Source organism: Anopheles arabiensis, chromosome X (assembly GCF_016920715.1).
Source record: "Anopheles arabiensis isolate DONGOLA chromosome X, AaraD3, whole genome shotgun sequence".
Classification (NCBI taxonomy): domain Eukaryota; kingdom Metazoa; phylum Arthropoda; class Insecta; order Diptera; family Culicidae; genus Anopheles; species Anopheles arabiensis.
The window spans coordinates 2,346,203-2,372,713 of NC_053519.1; the positions used below are offsets into that span (position 1 = coordinate 2,346,203).

The 26,511-nt window shown below is 47.5% G+C and overlaps 3 protein-coding genes across 4 annotated transcripts; 2 read left to right on the plus strand and 1 right to left on the minus strand.

The window, feature by feature from the left end:
- The first annotated feature begins 3,370 nt into the window (after positions 1-3,370).
- LOC120905984 lies at positions 3,371-4,220 on the plus strand. Its single transcript, XM_040317369.1, has 2 exons — positions 3,371-3,829; positions 3,947-4,220. Exons 1-2 carry the CDS (start codon positions 3,455-3,457, stop codon positions 4,040-4,042), a joined length of 471 nt encoding a protein of 156 aa, XP_040173303.1. The 5' UTR covers positions 3,371-3,454; the 3' UTR covers positions 4,043-4,220.
- Positions 4,031-6,752, minus strand: LOC120905983. Its single transcript, XM_040317368.1, has 3 exons — positions 6,343-6,752; positions 4,491-4,862; positions 4,031-4,413 (listed from the first exon to the last, which is right to left on the minus strand). Exons 1-3 carry the CDS (start codon positions 6,487-6,489, stop codon positions 4,309-4,311), a joined length of 624 nt encoding a protein of 207 aa, XP_040173302.1. The 5' UTR covers positions 6,490-6,752; the 3' UTR covers positions 4,031-4,308.
- Positions 6,753-12,291: 5,539 nt separating this feature from the next.
- On the plus strand, positions 12,292-26,311 carry LOC120906130. Of its 2 annotated transcripts, none has more exons than XM_040317593.1 (5): positions 12,292-12,750; positions 24,911-25,037; positions 25,111-25,269; positions 25,353-25,499; positions 25,559-26,311. In XM_040317593.1, exons 2-5 carry the CDS (start codon positions 24,936-24,938, stop codon positions 25,688-25,690), a joined length of 540 nt encoding a protein of 179 aa, XP_040173527.1. In that variant the 5' UTR covers positions 12,292-12,750; positions 24,911-24,935; the 3' UTR covers positions 25,691-26,311. The 2 variants fall into 2 exon arrangements, with proteins under 2 accessions (XP_040173527.1, XP_040173528.1); XM_040317594.1 differs by lacking the exon at positions 12,292-12,750 and adding an exon at positions 24,015-24,188.
- Positions 26,312-26,511: the final 200 nt, after the last annotated feature.

The following is a 26,511-nucleotide window of genomic DNA, read 5'->3' on the forward strand; positions in this document are numbered from 1 at the left end:
CCGGTGGCAGCGCAACTGCCACGGCAAGTCCAGAGGTCGGCACGCACGGCTGCCCACAACACGAACCAACTCCGATAATTTCGGAACGATCTTTGAATGGTAGGTCCACACAGTATTATCCGTTTCAGAATCGTCTAGAGACGTCCGGAGTAGCTCGGAGTTGTCCGGAATCGGTAAATGTTGGAGTCGTCCGAAATCGTTCGGTGGCGACTCTGACTACAGACGACTCTGAACGACTTCGAGCGACTCCAACTCCAGGCAGACTTAGTGGTTCCAATTTTGCTGGAGTCGAATCGATATCGTGCGTGCACTCCAAATCCCTACGCATCACCTATTCGTCGACTTCAAGGCGGCCTACGACTGCACAGAACGATGTCCGAATTGGCTCTCATGTCTACTCTTCAACATCGCCCTGGAAGGAGTCATTCGTGTTTGAGCGACGCATCCTCCGCTTCATCTTTGGCAGTGTGTTCGAGCATGGATCGTGGAGGAGAAGGATGAACCACGAGTTTGGTGAGCTGTACGGAGCATCCTGACGATGGTGAAGGCTGGCAGGATATGATGGCTGGGGAATGTCGTGAGGATGCCGGACTCATGCCTCACCAAGCTGGTATTGGACAGCGATCCCTAGTTCGAAACGAGGCGCAGGTGAGTACAGCAAACTTGATTACTGGATCAGGTGAAACGAGACCTGCCGAAGATTGGGTATCTATATTGATCGGAGGGTGCGGCCAGGGACTGAGCATCCTGCAGAATAATTGTTGATTGGGCCATGTCACGAAGTCGTGCTCTACCGTGAGCAGGTGAGAGAGAGTGTGAGAGAGAGAGAGAGAGACCACGATCTCTTCTGTACCTCAAACGCCACTCAATTTTCCTGCATGATTGTAACCGCGATGCTTGTGGAGGGTAACCTTGACCTGCTTTTCATGTGATTTTAGTTTTTGTTTTCAAGCTGTCTCAAAAATATGTATTTAATTAGCGGAAGCAAATCATCAGTGCGTAGGACGCCATCGATCGACCGCTAATGATGGTCGCACACGAGCAGCTGCTTGTTTACCGCATGCCCCTTCTCATGCCGTTTACGCAGGATTTAGGCACTCTCTCACGCACAAATTAAAAAGTGGCGTCCATGAACACTACCTGCTCGATTTTTTCTTCTCTCTAGCAACTAATTAACTACCTTAAAAGCGAAAACTAAATGTCATAAGTATCACACACACGCACACACACACAATTTAGTACGTGCATCGCACGCAGTCGGGCGTTAAAGTGCGTTCAAAAGTGCGTGTCCAATACCATCCCAAATTGAGCGATTCGTCACAGAAGCAAATCAATCAACCAGGGGGAGGGGGGCTGACGGTAACCAAAATCCTGCTGTAGAGCGCTTCAAAGCCCACTTAAATGTGAGTGTGTGAAAAATTGGTCCTTCGCCCCTTCCATCTACCCTAACTACATGGTCAGTGATCATATCGCTTTTAACGTATCACACTCGTCACTATTCAATAGATTGTGCTGCGTACTCCGAAATGGCATTACAAACATTTTATCTCGTTTATTTGGTTAGGTTACAGGGTTGTGTAAGATAGTTTCACTTTTTTCATGCATGTTCTTCTTAGAACTTCTACAAAACCTTTAATGCAGTTTTCATTTTTATTAAGAATCGTTTTCATGGTTTTCAAGAAACACATAGCATACTCAATGATGACACTTTCTGGCGCGGATCATTAAGATGCACTTAATCCGTTTCCACAAAACAAGCGAGTTTAACATTATTCATAAAATTTACAAAACACACCTTATAGTACACAATGTTAGCTTTCGATTGACATACAGCTTGTGTTGATATGTCAAGGCAATCACTAATTATAGAATCAAACCGTTGGTGTCAAATTTATTGCGCAGGCGTTAGAATTTATGAACCTGATCATAGAATTGATGCTAATCTCTTACCAATTTTCACAGCTCCTGACACCCTATTGGGAACTGACTCCGATCCCATACTGGACCTGGAATATATCTTGACTTTTTACCTGTAACGAAACTGCTCCAAAAAACCAGTTCTGACATTAATCCCCTACCAGAACTTTCACTGAGCCCAAACCGATCATGACTGAATCCGAACCCATGTTGTTTCTGGAATTTTACAGCATTCATATTGGTGCTGGAACTGATTCCAATCCCAGACAGTTCTTTGAATTATTCATAAACCTACTTTGGCTCTGGAATTGATGCTGACACCATACCGGTTGTGGAATTGATCCCGATCCCATACCGCGCCTGGAATTGATCTTGACCCTATATCGGTCCTGATTCCCCGGGAACCGGGAACTGATTCCAAACCTGATCAAAACCTGATCCCATTCAAATATTGTAACATATACCTTCGGGCACTGAAACTACTCCCAAACCCATACTGGTCCTTAAGTTTGCACATTGGACCTGGAACAGATCCCGACTCCATTCCGGGCCCTGATACTGCTCCCTTTTGTAATTCTGGACCTGAATAGTACATTAATTTGTGTCAGTCATGCAACTATTCAGTTTATTAGTGGTTTTTTTTGTTGTTGCATCGGGTGATCCTGCTGTACTATCGTCAATTGGGAAATCTTAGCTACATGTCCATCGTGGGTTTAAACCTCATATGGACCGTCGCCCTCAACAAGGATTGACCGACTGCGTGGTACTTAATAAGCCAACATCGAAAGCCTGGATAGGCCAACACGACCCGTTACCCCTAAAACAAGGTTATTTGTATCAGTTGCTTTTTTGTATGAATGTTGCTGCGACGGTTTCACACATCCGGTTCGACGGCCACATAAAGTAGGGCATTTATCTTCTGACTTTGAGGCTTCCTGGACAATTCCTCGGAGCGCTTTTTGGAAAAAGTTCCTCACACACCGTAGTTGACATTCTTTAGTTATGCTTCAGCCCAAAAATAGGCCAATCGATGGACCAAGCAAGGGAGTTCATCTATTGAATTCTGACATTAGTTTGTATCGTTCTTTGCTTGCTTCTAAAAACACTCAAAACCAAGTCGGCGTTGAGTTTTCCATCGCCAAAGCGATTTGTATTGATGTAAGCCAAGCAAAAAAGCATCCGCTGGAAAGAAACTCTGACCAGCCTTTACTAGAATTGTATTACAGAGATAGCATAAAGAACAGCAACAACAAAAAAAGGTCTCGTATAGCGCTAACCGAGCTGGAATGCGCATAACGATTACGGTCGACCACTACTTCTGGTCCACTTCAAAGCAGGCGACCTCGACACTGTACCGTGCATGCCCGTTCTCCTCCGCTCAGAATTATGCACCTGTGTCGCTTTATTACTGCACTCTTGCGTGGACGTTGTGTGCGTTAGAACAGCCCCTGTCTGCCAATCGGATCTGAGTTCTACCGCCAGATTCTACAGTCGACTTGCATCCTCCGGGGCGTGTGGGTCTTCGTGGGGAAAGAAAATGCAGCCTAGGTACAGTGTCTTGGCGTCCGCGACCTTAGCGGTGTGGTATCTTACCGTGTGGCAGGCGTGCGTGTGCGGCAAATCCTTAGTAGCGCCGTCGGAGCTAAACTCACTCGGTGCAGGATCCCGGCTGGATCCCGCAGGCAACAGTGTGTCGGCAGGTTCGACGGAATCGTTCACCACGGAGAGGGAGGACATTGCAACGAACGCACCAACGACGACCACTATCAGCGCGTCCGGTAACGAGGTGCCGTACGATGACATACCCACCTTCAACCGCAAGCAGGTGTCGTTGGATCTGCCGGGTGATTTGTTTTCCTCCACCGCCAATCTAACGCTGAGCTTGCGTAACTTTATCGCCGATTTAATAACGGTAAGCCGCGTTGGAGCGTGTTGCCCTTTCGCCTTTACGAACCAACAGCTCATGCTGACCAACTCTCTCTCTCTCTCTCTCTTTCTCTCTGTTCTCTTCTCAATTCACCACCATCAGCGTACCTCGGTGCGTATTGCGCAGGTGGTGCGGTTCTTTCAGCCCCTGTTCGGATACCATCTGATGATTGACATCCCGAAGGAGCTGGATGTTTAACGCGGTGTGCCGCACTCCACCGAACCGAGGACAGCCAAAACCGGGCCACGCCACGGGAACGGTGAAAGCGGCAGTAATAATTTATTAAGCCTGGCTCTGTGTATCCTGGTTGTGTTGTAATTAGTCTAGAATTAAATAATTTATCGCTCTCTCTCTCTCTTGCACTCTGTTGCGTAAATCACTCGCTCGCACATATTGCGCTCCGTCGCAGGGCCGATCCCGCTCATCCGATACAGCTCCGAAAGCGCGTCAGCATCCTTTCGGGTTCAGTCCACTCCCGACGGGCTGGGTGTCGGTATTTGAATGAACAAATGGCGACCCGCAATCGGTTGAAAGAGCTGCATAAACCGGGCGGTCCGTATAGCCGTGTTCTGCGGAGCGTAAGCAAAGCAAAAGAAAGGGAATGAATCAGCCACTGGGAATCAGTCAAGCCATCTGGTGCAATTACCGTGATGAAGTCGCCGAACAGCTTGGCCGCCGCCAGCACAAAGTTGGTCGCATTGCCAAACAGCTTCCCCGGCAGCTGGAGCATGATCGTCCCGTCTGGGTTGAACTGCGGCACCTCGTCGTCCTCCTGCCGCGAGCTTCTGTCCGCCCGTGGCTTTATCTGTGGTCCGGCGCTTGTCGTCGGTGGTGGCGCAGGTGTGGTCGTGGTGGTCGTGGTGGTTGTAGTCGTTGTAGTGGCCAGCATCCGGCGAGCGAACGCCGGATTACGGGCGTTTCTGAGCTGCTCCAGCAGATCCAGGACGGCGTTAGCGGCGGCCCACTCCTCTGGTCGGTACTTGCGCTTCGCCCGGTACACCTCCTCGCCGACCGCTTCCTGTGGGTGTGAAGAAGCAAAGCATCATCAGGTGCGGGATTTGCTAGCGTGGCTCAGTATCCTGGAGCGCTGTGAAGGTGATAACGCTTGCGTAAGTAAAACAAAAAAAAAATCCCATGTTTTGACCCTTGCTGCCCGGAGAAAGCCCACGCATTCTTCGCCCCATTGGCTGCAAGGCTTCCTAAGGCACACTTTAAAGTGTGCTTTGTTTAACCATCCACTCACACCGTGTCGCACCGCGCGTTGGACACCAACTACAACACCAAAATTGGACATTACCGTGCAAAGATAATCGTCGCAATTGTCGTAGCGGACGTTACTTTGCGACATGTAGATTGTGTTTGATAATAATGGCTCGGTTGCGTGTCCCCTGCTATCACGGCTAGCGCTTTCCTCTACCGGTTGGTCATCCCAGCCACGCCGGCACACGCAACAAACGATACATTCATCCACCAGCTCCGGTCGTCCCTTTTTTCGCCTGTGTCCGTGACATGCGTGGCCTCCCAAAAACGCAAAAGACAAACCATTCAACCAGGTTGTACTTTTGTTTTTTTTTATTATTTATCTTATTCTCCTGCGTGAGACGTCTGTCGTCTGTGTCTTAACGCTGTCATCCCCCGTCCCGCATTCCCGCATCGGTGGTGTATGAGGGTGTGCTTGTTTTTTTTTTTTGGCGGGTCCCCGATTTCTTCTTTCCTTTGATTGATAGCAACGACCGTGGACCGTGTTCCGATGACGAATGTCCGTTACCAAACTTCAGCGACCCGTGATCGTCGCGGCATGGTTTGACTTGAGTGAATGGTGGTCCGTCTAGAGGGCGTCCGCGGTAGTACGCGCATCTCCTTTTTCCTCCTTTCGGTTGCGTTTCGCTCGCTCACTTTCGTTTTGTGCGCCTGGTGTGTATGTTTTGGGAAGGAATTAATTTTTACTTTTTCACCACTTCAACGCGCCACGCTGCCTCAATTGGCCACTGTTTTGTTTTTTTTAACAGAAATTCGCCGTTAGTCATGCGTGCAGGCGTACGTAACGATTGCGCCCTGCAGCGGTCCCAGAGCGGCTGGTGGTGCGAGTGAAGGTGGAAAGAATGCATTACGCCACACACAAACACACACGGACACAGGAAGGCGAACTGTTAGGATATTAAAATATGCACACCCATCATCGTACAGGATTATTGAGAACTCAAAAACAAACAGTGCAAGGGTAGGCCACGCTTCTTCCAACACAAGTCAGTTCATTTCTGTAGCATCAGGTTCGTGGCTTAGCCGATGAACACGCGCAAGTCTCCGTAATTTGTAGTACGAAATTCGTCGGTCTGTGTTTACCGTAGAACGTTATCTTCACAACCAACTCCAACGCTGGACGCTTCTTGCTGATTGGTTGATGATGTGTTTGGAGCAGTTGACGGTGGAGCAGGTTTGGGGAAATTTGATTGATAGTTGCATGATCACTTCAGCCTCGTCTTTACAGTTCCACTCACCTTCCACTGGACTGGATCTAGCGAGCTGTTAACCTCCTCCACCGGTGCGGACGGTATCGGTGCTGCCCGCACTGGAGATAACACACCAGCAAGCCCACACCACAGCGCAACACACCAAACCGACACGGTAATGCTCCATGCTGCCATGCCCGTTCCTGCTCATACGCTTCCTAACGCGAGGAAAGTGCTCTGCTTCTTCAGGGTGTCTGTTCTCATACTCCACCTCAACAACACTATCGCACCATAAACACACACACACACGGTCTCACAGTCACACCAACAGATCCGCTATCAGCTTGGTAGATGTTTGCGCAATACGGCTGCAGCCTGTTCCTGCTGGCTGTCCTTCCGGTTCATTGAGCAATGTACGCGCCGCTTCGGGAGGATGGATGCGCACGATGCGCCACGCTCAACCATTCGCCCACAAATGTGTGCCGGCCGCGCACACACCACACAGGCACCAGCACCAGAAGCAAGCGTGTTTCTTCCTTCTCATCCGCTCGCATGTACCTCGTGCCCGGTTTTGTGTCTTTCGCCTTCTTTCGCTCGAGTTTCGTCACTTTCTCGCTCTCTCTCTCTCCGCTTTGGAGGTTTTTGTACTTCTTGTGCGTGCTGTTAAAGGGTAGACAACAGACAGCACAGACGCCCGAGCGGGGAACGACGTTACAGGTTGGGAGAAAACAACGGCACAAACAAACGGCCCCACCGGTCTGGTGGGGTCATGTTTGTAGTTTTATTGATTTTTGGGGTGCTTTCTTCTAGTTTTGGTGGTGCCTCGCTAACAATGAATGAGTCTTCGGCTCGGCTTTGTGTGCGGTCTTTGTAGTCTTCTTTGTTGTTTTAGATTGCTGGTTGGAACTATTCCAGAACCATCCGAAGCCGATCAGACATTCCGAAACGTCCCGGAGCAGGCGGGGACTTGCTGCTGGTGTTTAAAAACAGAAACCTCAATAAAACGCCCGCTGGCACGCTTGGGCAGAACTTCAGCGCCCCTTGCATCCTATAAAAAGAATTTAAAAACCTGTAATCGTACCATCAGTTTCCAAGACATTTAACCCTCCCCCCCCCCCTCTCGTCTTAGGTGGAATTGTATTGCTGGGCGTGTTCCAAGTGCCTGTTGATGAGTTGTCAGCGTGGCATTAAACATATCCGGAGCGATTGAAATGAGGCCGCCCGGGGGTTTTTGGCTTTGCAGACGTGTCCTTTGCCCTTTCTGTGCAAACGACCTGATCCTCCTTGACATGCTCTCTCTCTCTCTCTCTCTCGTGTAACGCAACTGAGCCGATCCTGACACTGGTCGGGATGGTGACCCGACACAGTTCGCTTGTCACGCACTTGCATCAGTGCGCGCTACCATTGCACCGAAAACCCCAACTGATAAGGGTTCGTCATGCCTGGAAGGGGGCAAGGCGCGATGCGGCAAAGGAGAAAGCTATGCCACGGGCCGCACGAAAACACGTGCAATTTCGATTGGTTATCTCACCCACGGTGCGCATGGGAACGTAACGCGCAAGACGGCGCGCACGCGAGCGCCTCGGCGAGATCGTGTAATCGAAATGCGCGCACCTCGCATGCGCCAACGGAACGGCCCAGCAAACATGCCCCGGTTCGACATGTTTGCACTATCGGTTTCGGTTCGCAGCGGCAGAGAGTTTGCAAAAAAAAAAAAAACACACACAATTTCCGAACGCATTTTTGGAGCGGCAAAGAATGCCGGACCGGACCACTCCATCGGCAAAACGTAGAGTCTCCATTTTAGGATCCTCGCTGGTGGGATCTGTTTGACAGGCTTCCTTCCCTTCGTTCTGCCCCTTTTAGTGCCCGAATGTGTACACTCGGCCGGCAGGTTCCGTGTCTATGCAAATACGAAAACGTTTGTGCGGCACGGCTGTGAAAACTTCACTTTCATTGGCTTTTAGTTTTCTCCTTGCCCTACCACCCCCCCCCTTTCTTCTTCTGATTGAACCTGATTTCCCGCCATTAGAGGTGGGGGCGAATGAAAGCGTTGCACAAGCCTGAGAACGCTCACTTTCAGCGGCAACACCGTGGGTACCCACCCACGGTAAAAGTGAAGAATGAATTCGCTGCGCGCATACAGTAAGCTAAATTGCAATCACGCAAAGAAAAGCCCTTCGTTCGCATTGGTGCTTCCCGGGGCCGGGAGGTAAGTGGGTGGCCGGCATGGGTATTATGAGTTGCACAATGCACACACACGTCACACAAATTCACACACACATAGCCTCAGCATTACGGCATTCGCGGCGTCGGTTCGAACGCTGCTCCAACAGCTCTCGCAGCAACCCGCAGACAAATCGACGCTTCGAACACCCATCCATTAGCCGTTTCTTCTCCGGCCGGGTCAAACGAATCTGTCATTAACGCCGATGTATTGAAGGGTCACGGTATCACCAGGCCCGAAAATGAAACGTTGTCGCGTAACGCTTCCTCCCTGTGCGAATGGTTTCGATTTCAGCCCCATTGATCACGATTTTCCATTACGATCAACCTGTAACGTCAATAGAGTGGTTGTTTTTTGAAGGCTTGAATCCGGCTGCATTTTTTTTGTTATTGTTGCTGTGTGCCCTCTTAATGGTGCATTTTGGTGGATGCGGGCCACGCTAGTGCAGCCTTGGCGGGTTCGTCGCTTGCGCTTGCTTGATCGTGTAAGTCGCTCGATCGATGTCGATAAGTGTACAATGGCGCGCATCCCACCTTTTAGGCTCTTTTGCTCATTGCTTTGCCGTGTGCTGTGTGATGCTTTTATTCCGTTTCTACTTAATATTACATTTGCACCAATCCATCAACTCTGAGACGGACGACCCTGTCTCCCTACTCCTCCTCCTCCCTCACGCCGCAAATCTTCTCACGAAAAAACCGGTTTAATCGAGGAGAAATTGAAAACTAAATTACTATGCCCATAACGGGCGATCTGACAGGTCGCAGCCGATCGGGTCATGCGTTGGTGTTTGTGTGTGTGTGTGTCTGTTTTTTTTCTCTTTTTTCTACTATGTACCTCTCGCTGATACTCTGTGCGTGTGCGCATGCAGCCGAAACCTATCATACCAGATGGAGACGAAAATTATACATTTTTTCGTTTTGAAACTCATCAAAATGGCAGCTTCACACGCACGGTTTCGCACGCCGTTTTGTGCAAATCCCCTGCCCGCTGCGCCATGTGATGTGTGGCGCCATGCTGATGAGTGGTTTGACACGCAGCGACGAATTAAGGTGCCATTTAGTTGCGTTTTCTTTTAAATTAAGGGGGAAAAACGTGGCTCAAGAGACACAAACTGTCATTTGTTTAATATTTACGTCGGCTTCGACTGCCTGCATCGGTTTAAAATTGGCAACCGAATGGTTTATTTAGTCACAATGGTTTTATTTTATTCACCAGCTTTAGGCAAGATTTTATGTCAATTATGTTATGAATATGATTTATTGCGAACTATTTTTAAGTTGATACATATTGGAAGAGCCCATCCTCATGTTAAACCACTCCAAATGCATCAAAACTACGTCAAGAGATTTATAATAATGCATTTTGCATAGGGAAACTATCCAGTAGCACAGTGGTTGAATCACTTGAGGTAAAATTTCACTAAATAAAGTAAAATAATCTCGAAACAAACTTCAATTTGGTCCTTTGGTGAAAGCTTTGGCTCCTCCTGCGATAAAAAGCTATTTTTTAAAGCTCACAGTGATCATCGACCACAGCAAGTGTTTAAGTACGCCTAAAAGTAGGCAAAAAGCTTTAAAGATGCAGAAAACAAAAGTATAGCCATAGGCGAGCGATCCATCTCGTGGTGCTTTTATTTGTAATAGTCATGAGCACGCAATTACATTTCCGTTGATTAGTTTAAAAATTAATTTAAATTTAAGTGTCATTCCTAAAACCTGCAACGTTACGTCGATCCCAAAAAATCGCTTTTATTGCTCTAGGGAAGGCGTTGTTTATTTATTTTTTATTTTTAAAATACTTATACTTCGTTTTTCCAAGTATACAATAGTATCTACCAGAGTTGTGATTGTTTCAGTTCGAGTGCATCTAATGGTAGGTGAATTGGACATTCAATTTCATTTTATAAACCGTAGTTTAGCGTGTATAACGACCTTTCTGACGATTTTTTTCATGCTTCTATCACAAGATAATATAATTCTATCAGTTTACCATCGCCTTATTTTGGTATTTTCTGAACAAATTTAGCTTTGAACTCATGCTTAAGCGGTTCCTATTTATGAATTTGAATGGCCAAATTAAGGAACCAGTATTTCCATAGTTTTCAAAACTATTGCTTGTTCCTTGGCAACTCTCATTGAATTTTTCAGCATTATCTTTGTAGATATCCATGCATCATGCTCGGATGAAATGGCTGAGTGATCTTATTTGGTCACTTTTGACCTAAAAGGGTACCGCTGAAATACCGCTGAAATACGGTAATTACTCGAGACGACTTGTTACTTTCATCCCTTATTTTGCACCAAGTTATTCGATTATTTTGCTGCTTTTCTTAATCTTAATTGAGAAGTCTGTGTTAACTACAATGAGTTTTTGATGGATATTATATTTGTTGCTCAATTTTCTGGTCAAACCCAACAGTGCAAATTTATGCGTCGTTACTTCTCACTCACTTTGTTACTTCTACAAGTTCAATTAGTCAAAGTAAGCCTCAAAGAATTGGCAAAACATATTCCTAGTATTTCAATTTTATCGCTGTTGTCCAATCAGGCTTTATTCTTATTCATAACTGAAATAAATCCAATATCTAGTGATCTCTATTTGTTTGGGTTTAGTGTAGCATCAGTATCACAATACAAATTGTGCTCAAATTCCTGCGCTCTTACTACGCTGCACATGTACTGCGGATATGGTTTGTCGAGCAACAGTTATTCGTTTGGAACCGAAACTGATTCCAGATGAGGACCAGGTTCAAGTTTTGCTCCGAATCCGAAACAAGTACTACTACTTGATCCACTCGGAGGAATGTTTCAAATGGTTAGGGGATATTTGCAACGCTGCTAAGGCGGTTTGATAGTACATAGGGGAATATTGTTAACGTTTTTCCCCTAATTTTTAAAAAACATTCCACCCAGTGGATCAAGTAGTCCTTTATATGATTCAAAATCCTGTTAAATCGGGAGCTTTTTCAGAATTGGCATGAGTTTAGTATCAGCTCCAGAACCGGTATAGGTTCAGTAACAGGTGCAAGATCGGCATGAGTCCATAATCAGTATCTTAACCAATATGGCTTCTTTTCCGGTTTCAGGCACGGTAAGGATTTGGTTTGGAATCGCCTCATGTCTCTCAGTTGGTCGTCATTGGTTCCTTTTTTTAATTGAGTATCGTAGCCAATGATTTCGAAGTACACCTTACCTAGATCAGTATAAAATATTTGAACAAAAACATTTGAATAATTTTAATGAGTTTACAAATAGCTGAGCTGCCATTCACGAAAAATGAGATGAAATTGCAGCGGAAAAATGGTACCGGCATGTTTAGTTGATTGAAATTCTGATCAATCGCTGCCTCGCGCAGGCACCTTCATATAAGGTAACAAGGAAGAAGTCTAGAGCACGAAAGCAATTAAATCTCGAACGGTGGAGACGAATCGATTGCGGGCTTGAAAGTGTACGAGAGAACGAGGAAAAGGTGACCAAGATTCCAAAGGCTAGCTTTACACCGAGAACTATAAGGAGGGAGAAGTAGATTGACATAGAGCAGCGAGAGATAGAGAGAGACAGTAAGATAGAGAGAGGGAGAGTATGGAGCGAGAGAGAAAGAGAGGTAATGAGTAGACAAAAAAAGAAGAAGGGTGTAGTAATACGACAAAAAAAAACCCCCCAACAGCGACCACACTAAACGCACCCGGCCGACCCATTCATCGATACGCGCGAGCCAATACGCCCGGTATGTGTGCGAGCGTGCGCGCGCGCGCCAACGTGACGGGGGCTTAACGCAATAACGCAGAGGCCGTATCGTGGTGGAGGTGCCGTTTGTTGATGTTGTTGTTGTGCAGTGTTGTGGTGCCGTCTGCTCGCTATTGCAATTGTACTATCAAACTTAATCCGTATGCGAACGGGCGCGCGCATGATCAAGAGTGTGTACGGGCGTTCCGTTGAGTAGCCGTTGAGTGTGCGCTGTTTTTTTGGTATCAGTTTTTGAGGGTACTACTAGGTCGTTTTAGTTTCTTTTGTGGCAATATTAAGAGTGATCGTGAAAATTTTGTTCGTACATTTTCGTATGACTGTTTAGGACTTTTTGGACAGTGTTTCTCGAGAGCAACGTGTGAAGAAAGTGCCGGTATGATCAGTAGTTACTGCTGAGTCCGCCAACTGTGTGTCCGGTGTGTTTGTTGGTGATCCTGCCTCCTCATTGGTTGTCGTCCGCAGCAGCTAACTACATCCGTCAAGGTATGCAAAAGGTGTGAAACATTCCAGAGGTTACCGGCTGGTGGCGGGTTGACGCACGGATCCGGTTTAGCGTCCGGTCCACCTTGACCGCTTCGTAGTCGCTGTGATTATGCATACGCGCAAGGTCTTCCAGATGCTGCCGGGACATTGTGACAAAACTTGACCTATGTCGGCGTGTCGAAGTAAGCAAGGCAACAAGCAAACAAAAAAAAAAAAACCTTTAATGCTCGGGTACATGTTGCGTATCAATAAAGGACACTGCCAGCCATGGCGTCCTCCTTGATTCCTCCGCTCCGTTGCGAAACTATGCAGCAACGAAAGGAAAAACCCCAACCAAACGTGTTGGCCTGTCTGGTGTGTGCAATCGGGCGGTCAAACCACCTACCGCAACAATTCTCTTCCGAGATGGCGTAGGCGTTCGGTGTGCTTTCATCATTCGCAGGTACTGGCACGATGAAGTTCTGATCCGAAAAGAAGAAAAACAAAAAAAGCATACAGCGAGCTACAATCAATCGTCAATCAGGAATCTCCAGCGGAAAGTGAAACCACGATGGCGCTACGAAAGTGAAAGATCGCGTTCCATCGCGTTTGACATCTGCCAGCCAGTATGTATGTGCGTGTAGGTAACGTGCACCACACAAAAAACGAAACCCGCTCCGCCTGCCTTAATCGCTGCCGAAGGGCCGAAGGACTCGTCGCCGGCACACGAAACGCAATCGAAAATTGAACCCCAAAGCCTGTCAAAATCAATCAAACGCGTACGGCAGTCAGTGTCAGCGAGCTGTTACGTGACGCTTGTGTATGTGTTTTGCATGTTCGTGTGTGTGTGTGTGTGTGTGTGTGTGTGTGTGTGTGTGTGTGTGTGTGTGTGTGTGTGTGTGTGTGCTATGGTGGATTGGCTGCGTCGATTTGATGAGAAATTGCTGCCGAGGAATGCGGCGGACTGCGGTGGTGGGACCGTTGGAAAACATCTATTAGTCCAATTATGTCAATTTATTCAGCCACCGTACCTGCCGCGCATATTGAAGGACAGCGCGAGTTTAGTGCGGGGGAGGAGCGGTTTAATGAGTGTGTGCGTACAAAATGGAGAGCACAAAATGAATACGAAAGAGCGCGCAAAGGAAGCGCACTGTATCGCAACTTGATAATCAAAACTTTAGCCAAAAAAAAAAAAAACAATCAAATCACTCGTGTCAAACGTTTACTATGCAAATGGAATTAGGACGCTTCCTGCGGCAAAAACAGAACAATCACATACACACTTTACGTCACCCAAAGGCGCTGAAATGCGCTGTCCCAGGGAGAATAATAAGACCTACCAGCTGGCCAAATCGTTGCGCCTTTTTCCACCCGTCGTGATCAATCTGGCCGCTCCGGAGGTGGTCGCTAGATCGTGTGCCTAGCGAGCGCCATTTTCGCAACCTTTAACTTGATGCCGCGCTACGGATTAGCGCAATGCGTTTGTGGTAGTGATGGGCACGCTGGAGCGCACTTATGGTTCCGAGCCGACACGTCGGCTATTGTTAGTTAGTAGATGAGTACGTGATGGGGAAAATGGGCCTGCAACCGGAATTGGATTGATCCGAATCGAGCTGCTCTTGGATTCGAAAAGAGATCAGTTCCGAAGTTAGGAGGCTGGTAGGCCTTGTTCTTAAATTTCATCATCCTTTGCAAGTTATTGATAACAATAAACTCATAACTACCATTCGTTATTTACATTACTTTATCTGTACAACACAGTGTCACTGTACACTGTAGATACACGTAAGCTATACAGGGTTTTCCAAGTCAGTTTCGAATGTAAACGTTATTATTCACCACATGCAAAATGTTGCTCCACATCGATCTGACATTTCATTTCTATCATAATAATTTTAAAAATCTATAGCATGATTTTCAACACGTCTCAGGCTGGATTGAGTTTCACAGTTCTTTGTGATGTGTTGAAAATCATGAGTAAAACCCTGTCACGAGCTTTATCTAAACAAAAATCTGGAAACAACCTAAAAATCATGGATAACTTAGAAACTTGCTTTTGTAGTCTAAGTATTTTGCTTTACGAATTAAGTACGGTAGTAACACGTATTCAATAGGGCCCATTTGGATTCGATCGGAATAATCTGCATTCAATCGGAGCCAATTGGATCTATATTCGTTAGGAGCAGCGGGATTTGAAGACATAATCCGATTAAGATTCAATCCGATCCTATTAGGATCCGGATTAAGAGTCGGAGCTTTACCTCATTGCAACTCTGGATGATTCCGTCTCCGGCCGACTTTGAATTCGGACAACTCCGACTCCGCACGACTCCAGATAGCTCTTGGACAGCTCCAAATGGCTCCGAATAATGCTAGTCGAACCTACCATTGCGAGTTGATACCAAAATCTTTTGAGTTGGAATCGGAGTTACCTTCGTTTTTATTTGCAATCTTTACCCATCACCAGTATATTGCCGCCTGCTGTAACGTTCCTTGTTTGCCCTATAAAAAAACACATTTTTCTTTTCGGCCAACTTCGCGTAAGCCTGAATCTAAATCGCTCTAGATACGCAAACGGGTTCAAAACTGAAAGACCAACAGCCTTCGGCAGTGTTTTTTTTTTTTTTGTGTGTTTCGTTTACCACTCGATCACGGCCATAAACCAGCAAACAAACACGGCGCGAATACAAGAAGCGTGCCATCGCTCGGTTGCTTTAATGTATTCTGCCTCTCTCTCTTTCTCTTTGTTTCTCTTCTATCTCTTTTCCCTCTCTGTCTTCGCTCCGTTGCGATCCATTCACTCTCACTTTCACTCTCGATCGGTCGTAAAGCGGTCGTATTTTGGTTCGGTTTTTTTACTTCACATTTTGCGGCGAGTCTTTCGCTTTTGGGTTAAGTGTTTATGCATTTTCACGCTCTGCAACCAAAAAGAAGCTCGGTCACTTGGTCACTCGGTTGGGAGAATTCGGTTGGCTTTTTTTTTCGTTGGCTTTGCTGATGTTCGTGCGTGTGCACGTGCAGCTATTTCCCACCCAGGTTTGTCAGTCACTTTTTGGACGCAGAGTTTGCGTGAACTCAATGCCTGATTCCCTTTCGTGAAAACGGCGGGTTGGTGGTGGGCCACACGCAGGATGGATTGCAACATGTCTGATTTATTATTAGCTACTACCTATCAGTGGAAATCGAAACAAAAAAAATCAGAATGGACTGCACTCCCAGTGGGAAAGCCATACAGGCATGGGACAAGCTAATCTATTTTCAGAGGACAATATGGGAGGAACGTCCAAAATCTAACGCATCATGTCTCGCCGTGTCGCCCGCACGTATCGATTCATTTCATCAAATTGGCAAACGCATTGGTGCGTTAATCATTGCACCTCTCCATTCCACCACCCGGGGCCGATGTTACTCGGGGGATGATTCACGCAGCTGGCGGCTTCTTCAGTTCGGTTGATTTGTTTTTTTTTTTTCGCAAAATCATACGTCGTGTTTTTTTCTCTTTTTCGCAACCAAAACCGATCGCGAAACAAAAACCTCGTGCCCGAAATGAGCCAATAAAGTGGCGTAGCCGCTTAACGAGACGAGCGCGGTTGGGCAACATGGCCAAGCTGTTAGCCTGCCGTCCATCCCCGGGTCGTAAGCTGAAGTGCGTGTGTGTGTGTTAGTGTGTGGAGTTGACCGTTTGTACTCGATGCACTCGCGCGTTATGAGGCTTCAGACCGGCCATCGGCCTTTGGCGAGACTAATGGCTACCACTCAGCAGGGCTGAGCCAAAGGTCGCACTGGCTCGTCGTGAAGCTGGGCCCTGGGAGAGCTAGGGTCCGGTCGATTTAGGACAAGCAGGTGCTTAAGCTAACCCGAATGCGTCAGGCCGGGGTGTCAGCTGGACTAATCGTTAGCGCCGGGCATCGACATCAACACTATAACGCGAAATGCCTGCGGGGGAGGGAGAGACATTTTGCGCACAATGTAATGTCAAACGGCTCACACGTAGGGGACCTAGGGGCTAAACGGGCATGTTGCGCAAAAGGGTCATCTGCATCTTTGGCAAACGTACACCTTTTCGATCACTCATATCAATAATAAGCGTTAAGGTCAATAAGCATTAATTACAGTGTTTGATGCATGCTCAAAATGAAGCTTCGATTTGATTGGTAATTTTCTGGTTTAGCTGTCTATATTTGTTAAAAAGTTTCCACTTCGGAAAAATGACCGATTTCTTTTGACAGAAGAATTGATATAAGGCTGTGATGCTGTATTGTTATTTTATTTGTCATAATTGCACGATATTGATATTTTCCTGTATCTCTAATGGTAATATAACTGAATGTTCAGTCGTTGTCACTAAATTTTAGCTTTAACTCACTATTTTTGTCTCTAGGGCACGAATATTGCCTCAAAGGCATCAATTCAACGTAATATCTTAATCTGTTTGTTCCGAAATTATCGAATATAAGTTAAATAGTTAATAAATAAAACAGTAGAATTTGAAATGTTACAATTGTTAAACCAATATTGGAAGTTTTATTGGATTGACAAAAGTTTTCATGTGTTTTTATGTGAAAACAATAGCTTTGAAATTAATTATATTTTGTTCACAAAACACAATCAAGTCACACGGTTTTAGTAGAATTTTTGTAAAGTCAAATAACGGTTGTCATACATCTGCTGAATACCTTATACATTTATCATGATTCCTTCAAGAGACAAAAAATTTTGACTTACAGATACAAATACAACTGAAAACCCCAAGCATCTATACAACTACAACCTCAGAATGACATTCAATCGCCTGTTTGTCGATAATATTGTATAATTACAACTAATTTCGTATGGCGGTAGAATCTCGTGTCACAGATGACATCAACCGTGCGTACAGCCCGTCGCCGTGCAGCGAGAGATCACCGATGACACAGAAGAAAGACTACCATTAGAGTTGTGACGCATGGCACTCAAAAGATGTGCAAACTAAACTGTTGGCGATCAATGTTCAGTTATCGTGCCATCACATACGAAGACACACACCTCCATTTCGATAATCATGTTATAACTAGTCCACTAGCAATCTTTTACGTTACTTTAGCTAGGACTATCCCAATAAAATGCTCGTTGTGAGCTCAAGTCTATGGACCGTCCTCCCGTAGCAAGGATTGCGACTCCCGGCTGCGTGGTGCTGAATAAGTCTCGAAAGCCTATGTTTGCCGCCTTGTTCGCGTAGGACGTTACTCCATGCAGAAGAAGCTAGAATCTTGTCATGGATATTGATGTCCAGCTCGTCTGGTTGACGTTTAGAGGATTGGTGAATGACCATTTTACCAGAAAATATGACCATTGATACAGTCTCATAGATGATTGTGTATGACGATTTAGGATGACTTCAATTTCTATGTTTCGGTAAATAAATTCATTGTTTTATAGTCTGCTGTTAGTTTGATTTTATGAATAAAATGTTAGAGCATCGATTAATGTATAAAATTCAGATGAAAGATATCAACGAGATGTAGAGAAAAATCCTTAACATGTCCATTTTGCCCCAAGCTCCCCATAGCACTCTTGTCAGCGCTAAAGCAGACGCTAGGAATAGTTGTTTTGTTTGGTTTTTTTTACTTTCAACGCGGCAATTGCTTCGCTCTCCGGTGTACGTTGCTCAACGTTTATTTCCCCCCTCCCCTGTCATCACCTTGCCGTGGCCGCGCGATGCTGAAGAGGCACATAATGAGTGTAATTTGTCTTCCAGCAACAAGCGCTTCGGCGCGTTTTTTTCCAGAGATGCGGCTTGATCTCGACCTGTCTCGAGGAGCGCCACCGATGCTCGTTTATCTGCTGCACTATGACACCGCGTGGGTCAGCAGCCTTGCCGCCCTGCGGTGCAATTTAATTGCCACTGAGCCGGGCGGGAGCAAACCGTCATCAAAGCCACTCTCATCTCTTGTTGCCGCTTCGCTCCAAGGCACTCAAGGCCGTCGAGCGTGTCCCAATTCCTGTCCGGCCTGATAGGGCACCAAAGGAGTGTGTGTGTGTGAAGGGTGTTATGCAATGCGGCCAGCGGTGACGTGTTTGTGTGCAGCTTCTGGAGCAAGGTGATATTTAACCCCCCCACCCAGTGGTCCGTCCCAACTGCAACAGGTTCTGGTTTGGATACCGTCCCACAGAGGCCCGGCGAATGGAGCGTCCTCCAACTTGGGCGCACCAACAAAAAAAAAAAGGGAAGTGACATTTCACCAGTTTTGGCGAACCTGCTCCAGAGCGTTTAAACAAGTTTGCAGCCTTCTGCTTTTGCGCAGTGGACCATTACGCCCTCCTCCCAAAAGCAGCGCTGGTGCGCAAAGCGTGCGAGAAGCGAGGAAATTGCATAGCCACGTGTGTGTGTGTGTGTGTGTGTGTGTGTATGTGTAGGACAGAGCAGCTAGCTAGTGGGTCTGCGTCTGGTCGTCCTGAATCCCGGCCCGGCCGTCCAAAAACGAGCCGACCGACGCAGATCCTGCATCAGTTGCAGCTCAACCGTGGGACAGGTTTAAAGACTTTCTCTGGCCAGCTCTCTTGGCTCGTTTGCTCGTGAGCGTTACTAGTTTACTTTGGAGGGCAAGTGCTGATACCTGACTTCGAACTCCTCGCGTGTCGTCTCGTTGTGCTGTACACCTGCACCTCTTCAATCAACCAAACGCATCATTCAGCACGCACAAGCCATGGCGACAGGAGCAACGCCCGCGCTGTGGAAGCTTCTCGCTGCCGTCACCCTGCTGCTGGTGCTCTTCGTTGCGCACGGCACGTCCGCCAGTGTCGTGGCCAGCTCCCGCCTCCGACGCGTGCACAAATCGACCTACTCGGAAGCGGCCCCGCCGGACAGCGCCGCCATGCAATCGATTGCCGGCGGTCGGGCCGGCGCGAAAGCGCACCCGAAAGAGGGGCACGCTGGGGTGGGCCGTTTGGCCACCGCCAAGAAGCCGACCGTCACGACGATGAAGTCCACCGGCACCACCCTGCGGCAGCGGGTCGACCAGGCGGTGCAGATGGTGCGCGCCCGCTCGAAGGAGATCAAGATGGAGCAGGAGCAGAAGCGCGTCGACCGGAAGCTGCGCCGGGACGAGAAGAAGCAGGAGCGGGAGCAGAGCGCCGTGGCCGCACCGCTCAACCCGCACAACCTCAAAATGCCCGACTGCCCCGCCGGCAAGGTGTACAACGGTCGGCGCTGCGTCGCGATGGGCAAGATGCCGAAACACTGAGCGTTCTGGCGCGGCAGCCAGCTAGGTTAGGTAAGGTGGGCGGTTGCATTAGCTGTAAGATGTAAGTGTGTGCGTGCGGTTTGACCAATAAATGTTACTACCTGTACCGAAATGCAGCCGTGTTTTTGTTTTGTTTTCGTTGTACGCGTACGCGCGTTTGGTGCGTTACATCGCGATGCGGCGCATCGTTGGGTACGCGCAAGCGGTCGTTGGCGTAACCGTCGCATGCTTTTGCGCACCTGCGGCGCGTTCTGTCCCACGCGGGTACGGCAAACGCAATCACGCGATGTGCAGCTGCGGCACAACAACCGTTACGGTGCCTTTTGTTTGGATGTAAATCATCAAAGCTGCATTGATTATCGCGGAAATTGCCCGGCAGATATCGTGCGGGCCCCGTTCTACCGATAGCAGCCATCGCTCTCATCAGCCGCACTACACCGCACAATCGCATCCGGACATCACAACAATGGTGCGCTCGCCAACAACGTCTCAGAACGCTTGTAAAACCCGCCGAAGGGCAATGATTATGTTTGCCGTTTTTTTTTTTTGTTTTGCTGCTGCTGCTGTTTGTTGCTGTTGTTCCGCCGTCTCACGCAAACTGCTGGAATGCCAAGGGGATAGTTACTTCCTATCGCATCGGGGAAGGCACTACCTATGCTAACGAGAATCATGAGCCGTTGCTCAGCGGCGTCGGTGCGTGTTGAAAGCATAAAAAGCGAAAACAAACCCCAACAAAGTCTGTTTGACCTTTCTCCCCGCTGGTGATATCCATTTCCGTTAACACAGCGCAACGCGATCTATTTAAACTATTCTACCATGAGCAAAATGGCGAATCGAATCTGCAACCTTCACCTTCACCGTCTCTCTGTGTACTAAAACGAAGAAATAATCCACCGCATAAAAAAAAAGCATAAACACTCCACTGCCAACCCCGAAGGGCACTGCGCGTACCATTACCCGGGTTGTCACCTGATGCCGCGGCCGTCAAGGAATGGGTACAGGTTTTCAAGTTTAAAATTCGTCATCCGTAGACTGGTATAATGAGCGTGATAAATCGCTCGCGCCGGGGCTAGAGATCACGGGTGCCTAAACACAAAAGCACAGAAAATGGCACCAACCACCTCTTAATGACGCTGTGTGTGTGTGTACGAGGGCACAAGAAATGCACTGCTTGATTGCCCGCAAAACAAGGTTGGCAAAGTTGGGGCGCTTTTTTGCTCGAGAAAATTAAATCAATAAACTAGACTAAAGACGCATTTTGGTCGAGCCTTTTTTTCTGACATGCTATGCCCGCAAACAAACGTCGAATGTTCGCCTTGACAAAGGTGTAAATGTTTACCCATGACGTGTTGTATATCTGTGGAGTTGTAGCAAGGGGAGAAGTGAAGGCTGCATTCAACCGAGTAACCTTCTGGGCACGATCTGTTACTGTTATCAAGCGAGCTTTCGGGGGTTTGAAGGTGTCGGCGCATTGGTGTCACTCTCGTTTGATCACAAACAATGCCATCCTTATTTCAAGTAACAGTTTGAGTCTTATCATTCTTCTATCGACGCTGTTTATCAGCTGAAAATGATGCCCGATTATGTCGTTAAAGATGTATTTTAACCCCTCAGAAAAAATATAAATAAAATAATTGAAAAAAGAGTTTTTTTTTAATTTGTTTTTCAATCTAAAAGAGGGTCATATTTAATTCTAATTTCAATTTATTCAATGTAATTATCTACCTACAAGGGTTAACATTATGATTTTTTAAATGACTATATCTCATTCTACCTTAGCCTTAGATAGAGAAAAATTCCACAAATGTTGGAAACTAGTAAAGGTTTTCCAGGAGTTCTTATAGCTGTGGGACACTTTATTGGCTCCTCCATCCGTGAAATGAACTCAATGTAATGGGAATGGAATTCTATAACAACCTTGTTGGACAAATCCAATAGGAAATTTCAAGGAACCTGTCCAAAAAGGGTGCCATAGCGTCCAATTTACAACATATGAAGTTCACTGCCCATCAGAAAGAATCAAGGAAGTGTCCCACAACTATGAGAACCCCTGGGTCAAGAAAATAAAAACTACAAACTAATTCTTGAATCATGCAGGGCCAGAACTTTATGTTACATGCAATTATCTTTATTGACCTAGCATTACTGTTAATAATAAAACTCTCTTTACTTTGCAAGGCACTATCTAAATAAGACTTTAGCCCTATAGCCTCCGTAGCTATGTAACTATTTGTAGACCTGAATCGTTTTGAGCGTTGTTTCAAAGTTTCAAAATTTCAAAGTTATAATCTATTGTTATAAATCCGCTTTCAATGACGGAAATTATGAATTACTGGCGTATTGATAGAAATCCATGCCACAAAAACTCTATTTTCAGAAACTTTTAAGTGCCTCAGACATGTGAAATACTTTAGTTTGAGCTGTTTGCATCATTAACTAGTTTTAGGACTGTACCGTTAGTGTTGTTGTGCATGTGTTATTGTGTTGTTGTGCATGTGAACCTGTGAGAAACTAAAAATAGTTCAAAATAGAAGATCAAAATAGCAACAATGATTTTTGATATAGGACTCATGCACACATATTGGAATCAATAATCGACAATCATATCAACAGAAATGGATTAGGTTAAGATAATTAGGAGTTTAATGATCACACCTTTAGACCTACAGTGCGAGGCGATGTACTCTATGTGGTTAACATAGTTTGACTATCTCTTGACGTGATGCGTTCTCGCGGCTTGAGAAAGTCTAAAAGTAGTGTCTGAGTTGCATTTCACTAGGTCTCTAAACGCGTATCATAAGATCATCTTGATGTTTATGTCTTAACCTTAAAAATATATATTAAAATGTACTAAAGTATTGAAATATACTGTAAACACTGTTTAGCATCTCCAAAACATACATTATATCCATAATCTCATGATATGGCATCTGGATTGCCTGACAAATAGTCTAAAGGTGTAATCATCCATACTCACAATCAAAACTTCCTTAAAAAAAGATTAAAAGACAAAGGAAATGTTATTTTTGGAAATGTATAGCAACGCACCTAGGTAACCCCAATCAAAGCGTACATCATATCCCCACTCACAAGCACTTGATTGGCAATGGTGACCAATGTCCAGCTTGATTCGTTCATTTGTCAAACTTGATTCGCTCAAAATCAATCCAAATGAGCCGCAATCCATGTTCGGGCCGCACGAACGTCTGAATTTCGATGCGACAAAGCGTAAAGGCCGATGTGAACGAACCTCGCACCGCGCACAGCAGCGATGCACAGTGTTTGGGCAGGTAAACAAAGCCCCTCCCCACGGTGGCGGCGGGCTCCAAGCGCTCAAGCTCACGCGTCGGCGAGCGGCTGCAGCGAAGAGTGAAAGACGAAACGAGTCAAGGTCGCCACTCTTGGAAGAAGGAGGCGGCAAAGGAAAAGACGTGGGAGGGAGGGGGGGACTGACAGTTACGCCATACTTTCGGGCTTCTCCGGTGGATCGGAACGGGGAAGGCACGGTACGGGCTGTGCCCCGAAAAGTGTGCGCGCGTCGTTCGTCGTTGGGAGAACGTGAACTAGTGAGCCTTGGAGCGTGTGGACCTAGGAGGCTAGGAGCAACGGCGCTGCCCGGCCCGAGCGCTGGAAATAGATTGGAATAGATCGATGTCAAATGGGTGGGGGGAGAGGCTAGGCTAGGCACACGTTGTGTTCGCCCCGATCGCTTCAAAAACCGAAAAAATCGTGTTGAAATCTCAAAACCTCCTCACAGCCACGCTGCAATACCAAGGGGGCTGCAGCGCCTCAGCGCTGGTCAAATCGACACTCAGCCACCGGGCTCGAGATCGCGGTTTTCGCACCAGCAAACAATAGTGGCAAACGGTAACCGCCCCGGATGGAATGGAGCGCCCTCTGCCTGCGCGGCGGCGACCCGTTCCCCGAAGCGAACGGTGTGGCCTCCATCCCTTCTCTCGGCTGCTGCGACCAACGACCCATGCGATGGAGATGGGTGGGTGGGTGGGTTGCGATCGGGCTCGGGGAGAGACGGAGAGACACCATCACAGCATTCGCAGCAGTCCTCTGCGGCGATCTGCGGTGATACATCTCGGCTCGCTCGTGCGCTTAGGCATTAGTTAGTCATTTCTGTTCGAGCGATACGCCAATGCAGCAGTGGCCGCTGCCCGCCGTACGGTCCCGCACTAGTGACGGATGTAGGAGGGTTTCCTTTCGCACAGCATCGTAGTTTTTCAGGTTCGTTCTGGCTCTTGTGCTTCGTTCTGGCTTCTAGTGCGAGTGTGTTGTGCTGCCCATTCGATCCCTGCGCCTGCGAACCGGAAGGCTACGGGCAATGTAGTTGTTCTACTGGCGTTTTTTTCCTCTTCTCTCTTTGGTGCATGGTGATCTGTGCTCTTAGTGCGTCTCCAGAACCAGCTCCGATCTCGTGCGAATGTTGGGCCGCGAGTGTTTTACTTTTACTTTTTGAAATATCTCGCAAGGTCGCACGTCGCGTAAATATTGCATCACGATGCGCAGGTGCCTTGCACGGCGCTGGTGTTTACTACGCCTAATGTAAGGCACTCCACTGGCATAACCTGCCCATTCTCTTCGTCAGCTAGTGTGACCTTCATCAAACGGGGAATGGGGCAAAAAAAGGACGGTGGAAAGCTGGATCGAGGAAGCGGATCGCGTGGCCACACACACACACACACACACACACAAGCCACCACCAACAAGGTCGTGATTCGAATGTCCTCCGCTGCGGCCGAGAAGGAAGTGTGTCTCTGCGGTGACAGTGTGCAGTGTTTTCCAGTGTTTCAGTTACAGCGCGTCGGCTCACGGGATTGTCTGCGTGTCTGCCACAAACCAATACCACCAATCAGCCATTATCAAACACGCCCCCAATCAAAGTTTCAACGTCTTTTTTTCCTCTGTTTTGTTCTCTGATGCCGACCTAAAACGGTCGCACTTTGCAGTGTCACCTCACCTTTGCGCGCGAGAATGTTGCTGCCCAGCGTGACGAGCCCCGGGAAGCTTGTGCTGGTCGTGTTCCTGCTAGCGGCCGGTGCGATCAGTGCCGATGTTGAGCCCGCCCAAAAGCCGGTAAGTGCAAAGTGTGACCGACGTACCGCTGTGAGGCGCTAATGTGTGTGTGTGTCAACCATCAACCTTGCAGCACTCGCGGCAGCCACGGGGACTGGGCTTCTTTCACAAGATCACACACCTCGGCTCGCTGCTCTACCAGCAGTACAACGACACCACCTACACGCTGAAGAACGTGTACGATCTGCTCAGCAACGAGTTTACCGACACGTTCACCACGACCACGCCGGACGTAAGTGACGGGCTACAAACGAGCTAGAAGGGCTCTTACACTAACAAAACCACACACTGATCCAATCTTTGCGCTTCTATCAGCCTCGCACGTCACCGACCACACCGGATCCGTCCACCAGTACGACACCGAAGTACCGCATCTCCCGGGCCGAGCTGGGGCGCATCCTGAACCGCAACTATCGCGGTTTGCAGAAGCTGTTCCGGCTCGAATGGAACGACGCATGGAACGTAAGTGTTCTGGAGTGCTCTGCTATCGCGAAATAACTTTAAACACGTTCTGTTTGCAGCAAACGAAGTACAACATCGATGACTACAAGCGGGAGCTGAAGAACTCGGCCTTTCCACCGCGCAACAAAACGGCCGGACCGATCAACGTCAACCTGTCGGTGGAGGTAAAGGCGGACGTCAAAAAGCCGTAGCGGGATGCAGCCACGTCCCAACATTGAATTCAGTGCGCATTCTACAACTGTGATATGATACAAAAGAAAAACAATCTCGTCCCTTTTACGGAATGCGTTAAATCCTGTGCTCCAAAAAGGGAGCGTCCTGTTTCGGTGGCAGTCGGCAGCTTCCTGCTGCTTCCAGTTTCCCTTTAAAGTAAGGAGATAAGCTTAGCTAGAACCTGAACCTGAGTAGAGTAGTTTAGGGCTTCCTAGAGGTACACGTTCCGGGGGGGAGGCACCACAGCGCTTGGGATTTGGGAATCGGAACGTCACAGTCTGTATGTATATAGGTCGGTAGCCGGTGCAGTACCGTGAATAATCGCAGTGAAGGTAGTGCGATGTTTGTTTTCATTTTCTAGCTGGTGCTGTAATAGGCGTAAGTTCATGGGAAGCCTGGGGAAAGAATATTAAATTGTAATCTGGGTGTAGATTAAGACAACCACCGCTTTGTGTGCGTGTTTGTGCAGTTGTGAGAGTGGTGGCGCTCGGGCGCCGTACAAGCAATCACGTTCCAATCGGCTAGACACAGTGGAGTGCGATGGACGACTCTATCGCAATAATAATAATAATAATAATAAAAGAAACCCGTATGACGAAGTTTCACGCTGTTGTTTGGCTTTGGTTGGGTTGCAAGAGGCGAGAAGACGAGCTACAAAAGTAGCGTCTGTCGAAATCGGTTGACCGGTCGACTCCACCCTGCGCGTCAAGGTTAGGTGGACCAATGGCAATGGCGGTTGTGTGTAGAGTGTGGAGCATCATTCAATCGTCACGGCGGTTGAGTCATCTTCAAGCGCTAT

Coding starts and splice junctions, on each gene's coding strand:
- LOC120905984 (XM_040317369.1), top strand. CDS start 3,455: ATGCAGCCTAGGTACAGTGTCTTGGCGTCCGCGACCTTAGCGGTGTGG. Junction 3,830..3,946: donor TTATCGCCGATTTAATAACG/GTAAGCCGCGTT, acceptor CACCACCATCAG/CGTACCTCGGTGCGTATTGC.
- LOC120905983 (XM_040317368.1), bottom strand. CDS start 6,489: ATGGCAGCATGGAGCATTACCGTGTCGGTTTGGTGTGTTGCGCTGTGG. Junction 4,863..6,342: donor TAGATCCAGTCCAGTGGAAG/GTGAGTGGAACT, acceptor TCACACCCACAG/GAAGCGGTCGGCGAGGAGGT. Junction 4,414..4,490: donor TGTTCGGCGACTTCATCACG/GTAATTGCACCA, acceptor TACGCTCCGCAG/AACACGGCTATACGGACCGC.
- LOC120906130 (XM_040317593.1), top strand. CDS start 24,936: ATGTTGCTGCCCAGCGTGACGAGCCCCGGGAAGCTTGTGCTGGTCGTG. Junction 25,038..25,110: donor TTGAGCCCGCCCAAAAGCCG/GTAAGTGCAAAG, acceptor TCAACCTTGCAG/CACTCGCGGCAGCCACGGGG. Junction 25,270..25,352: donor TCACCACGACCACGCCGGAC/GTAAGTGACGGG, acceptor CGCTTCTATCAG/CCTCGCACGTCACCGACCAC.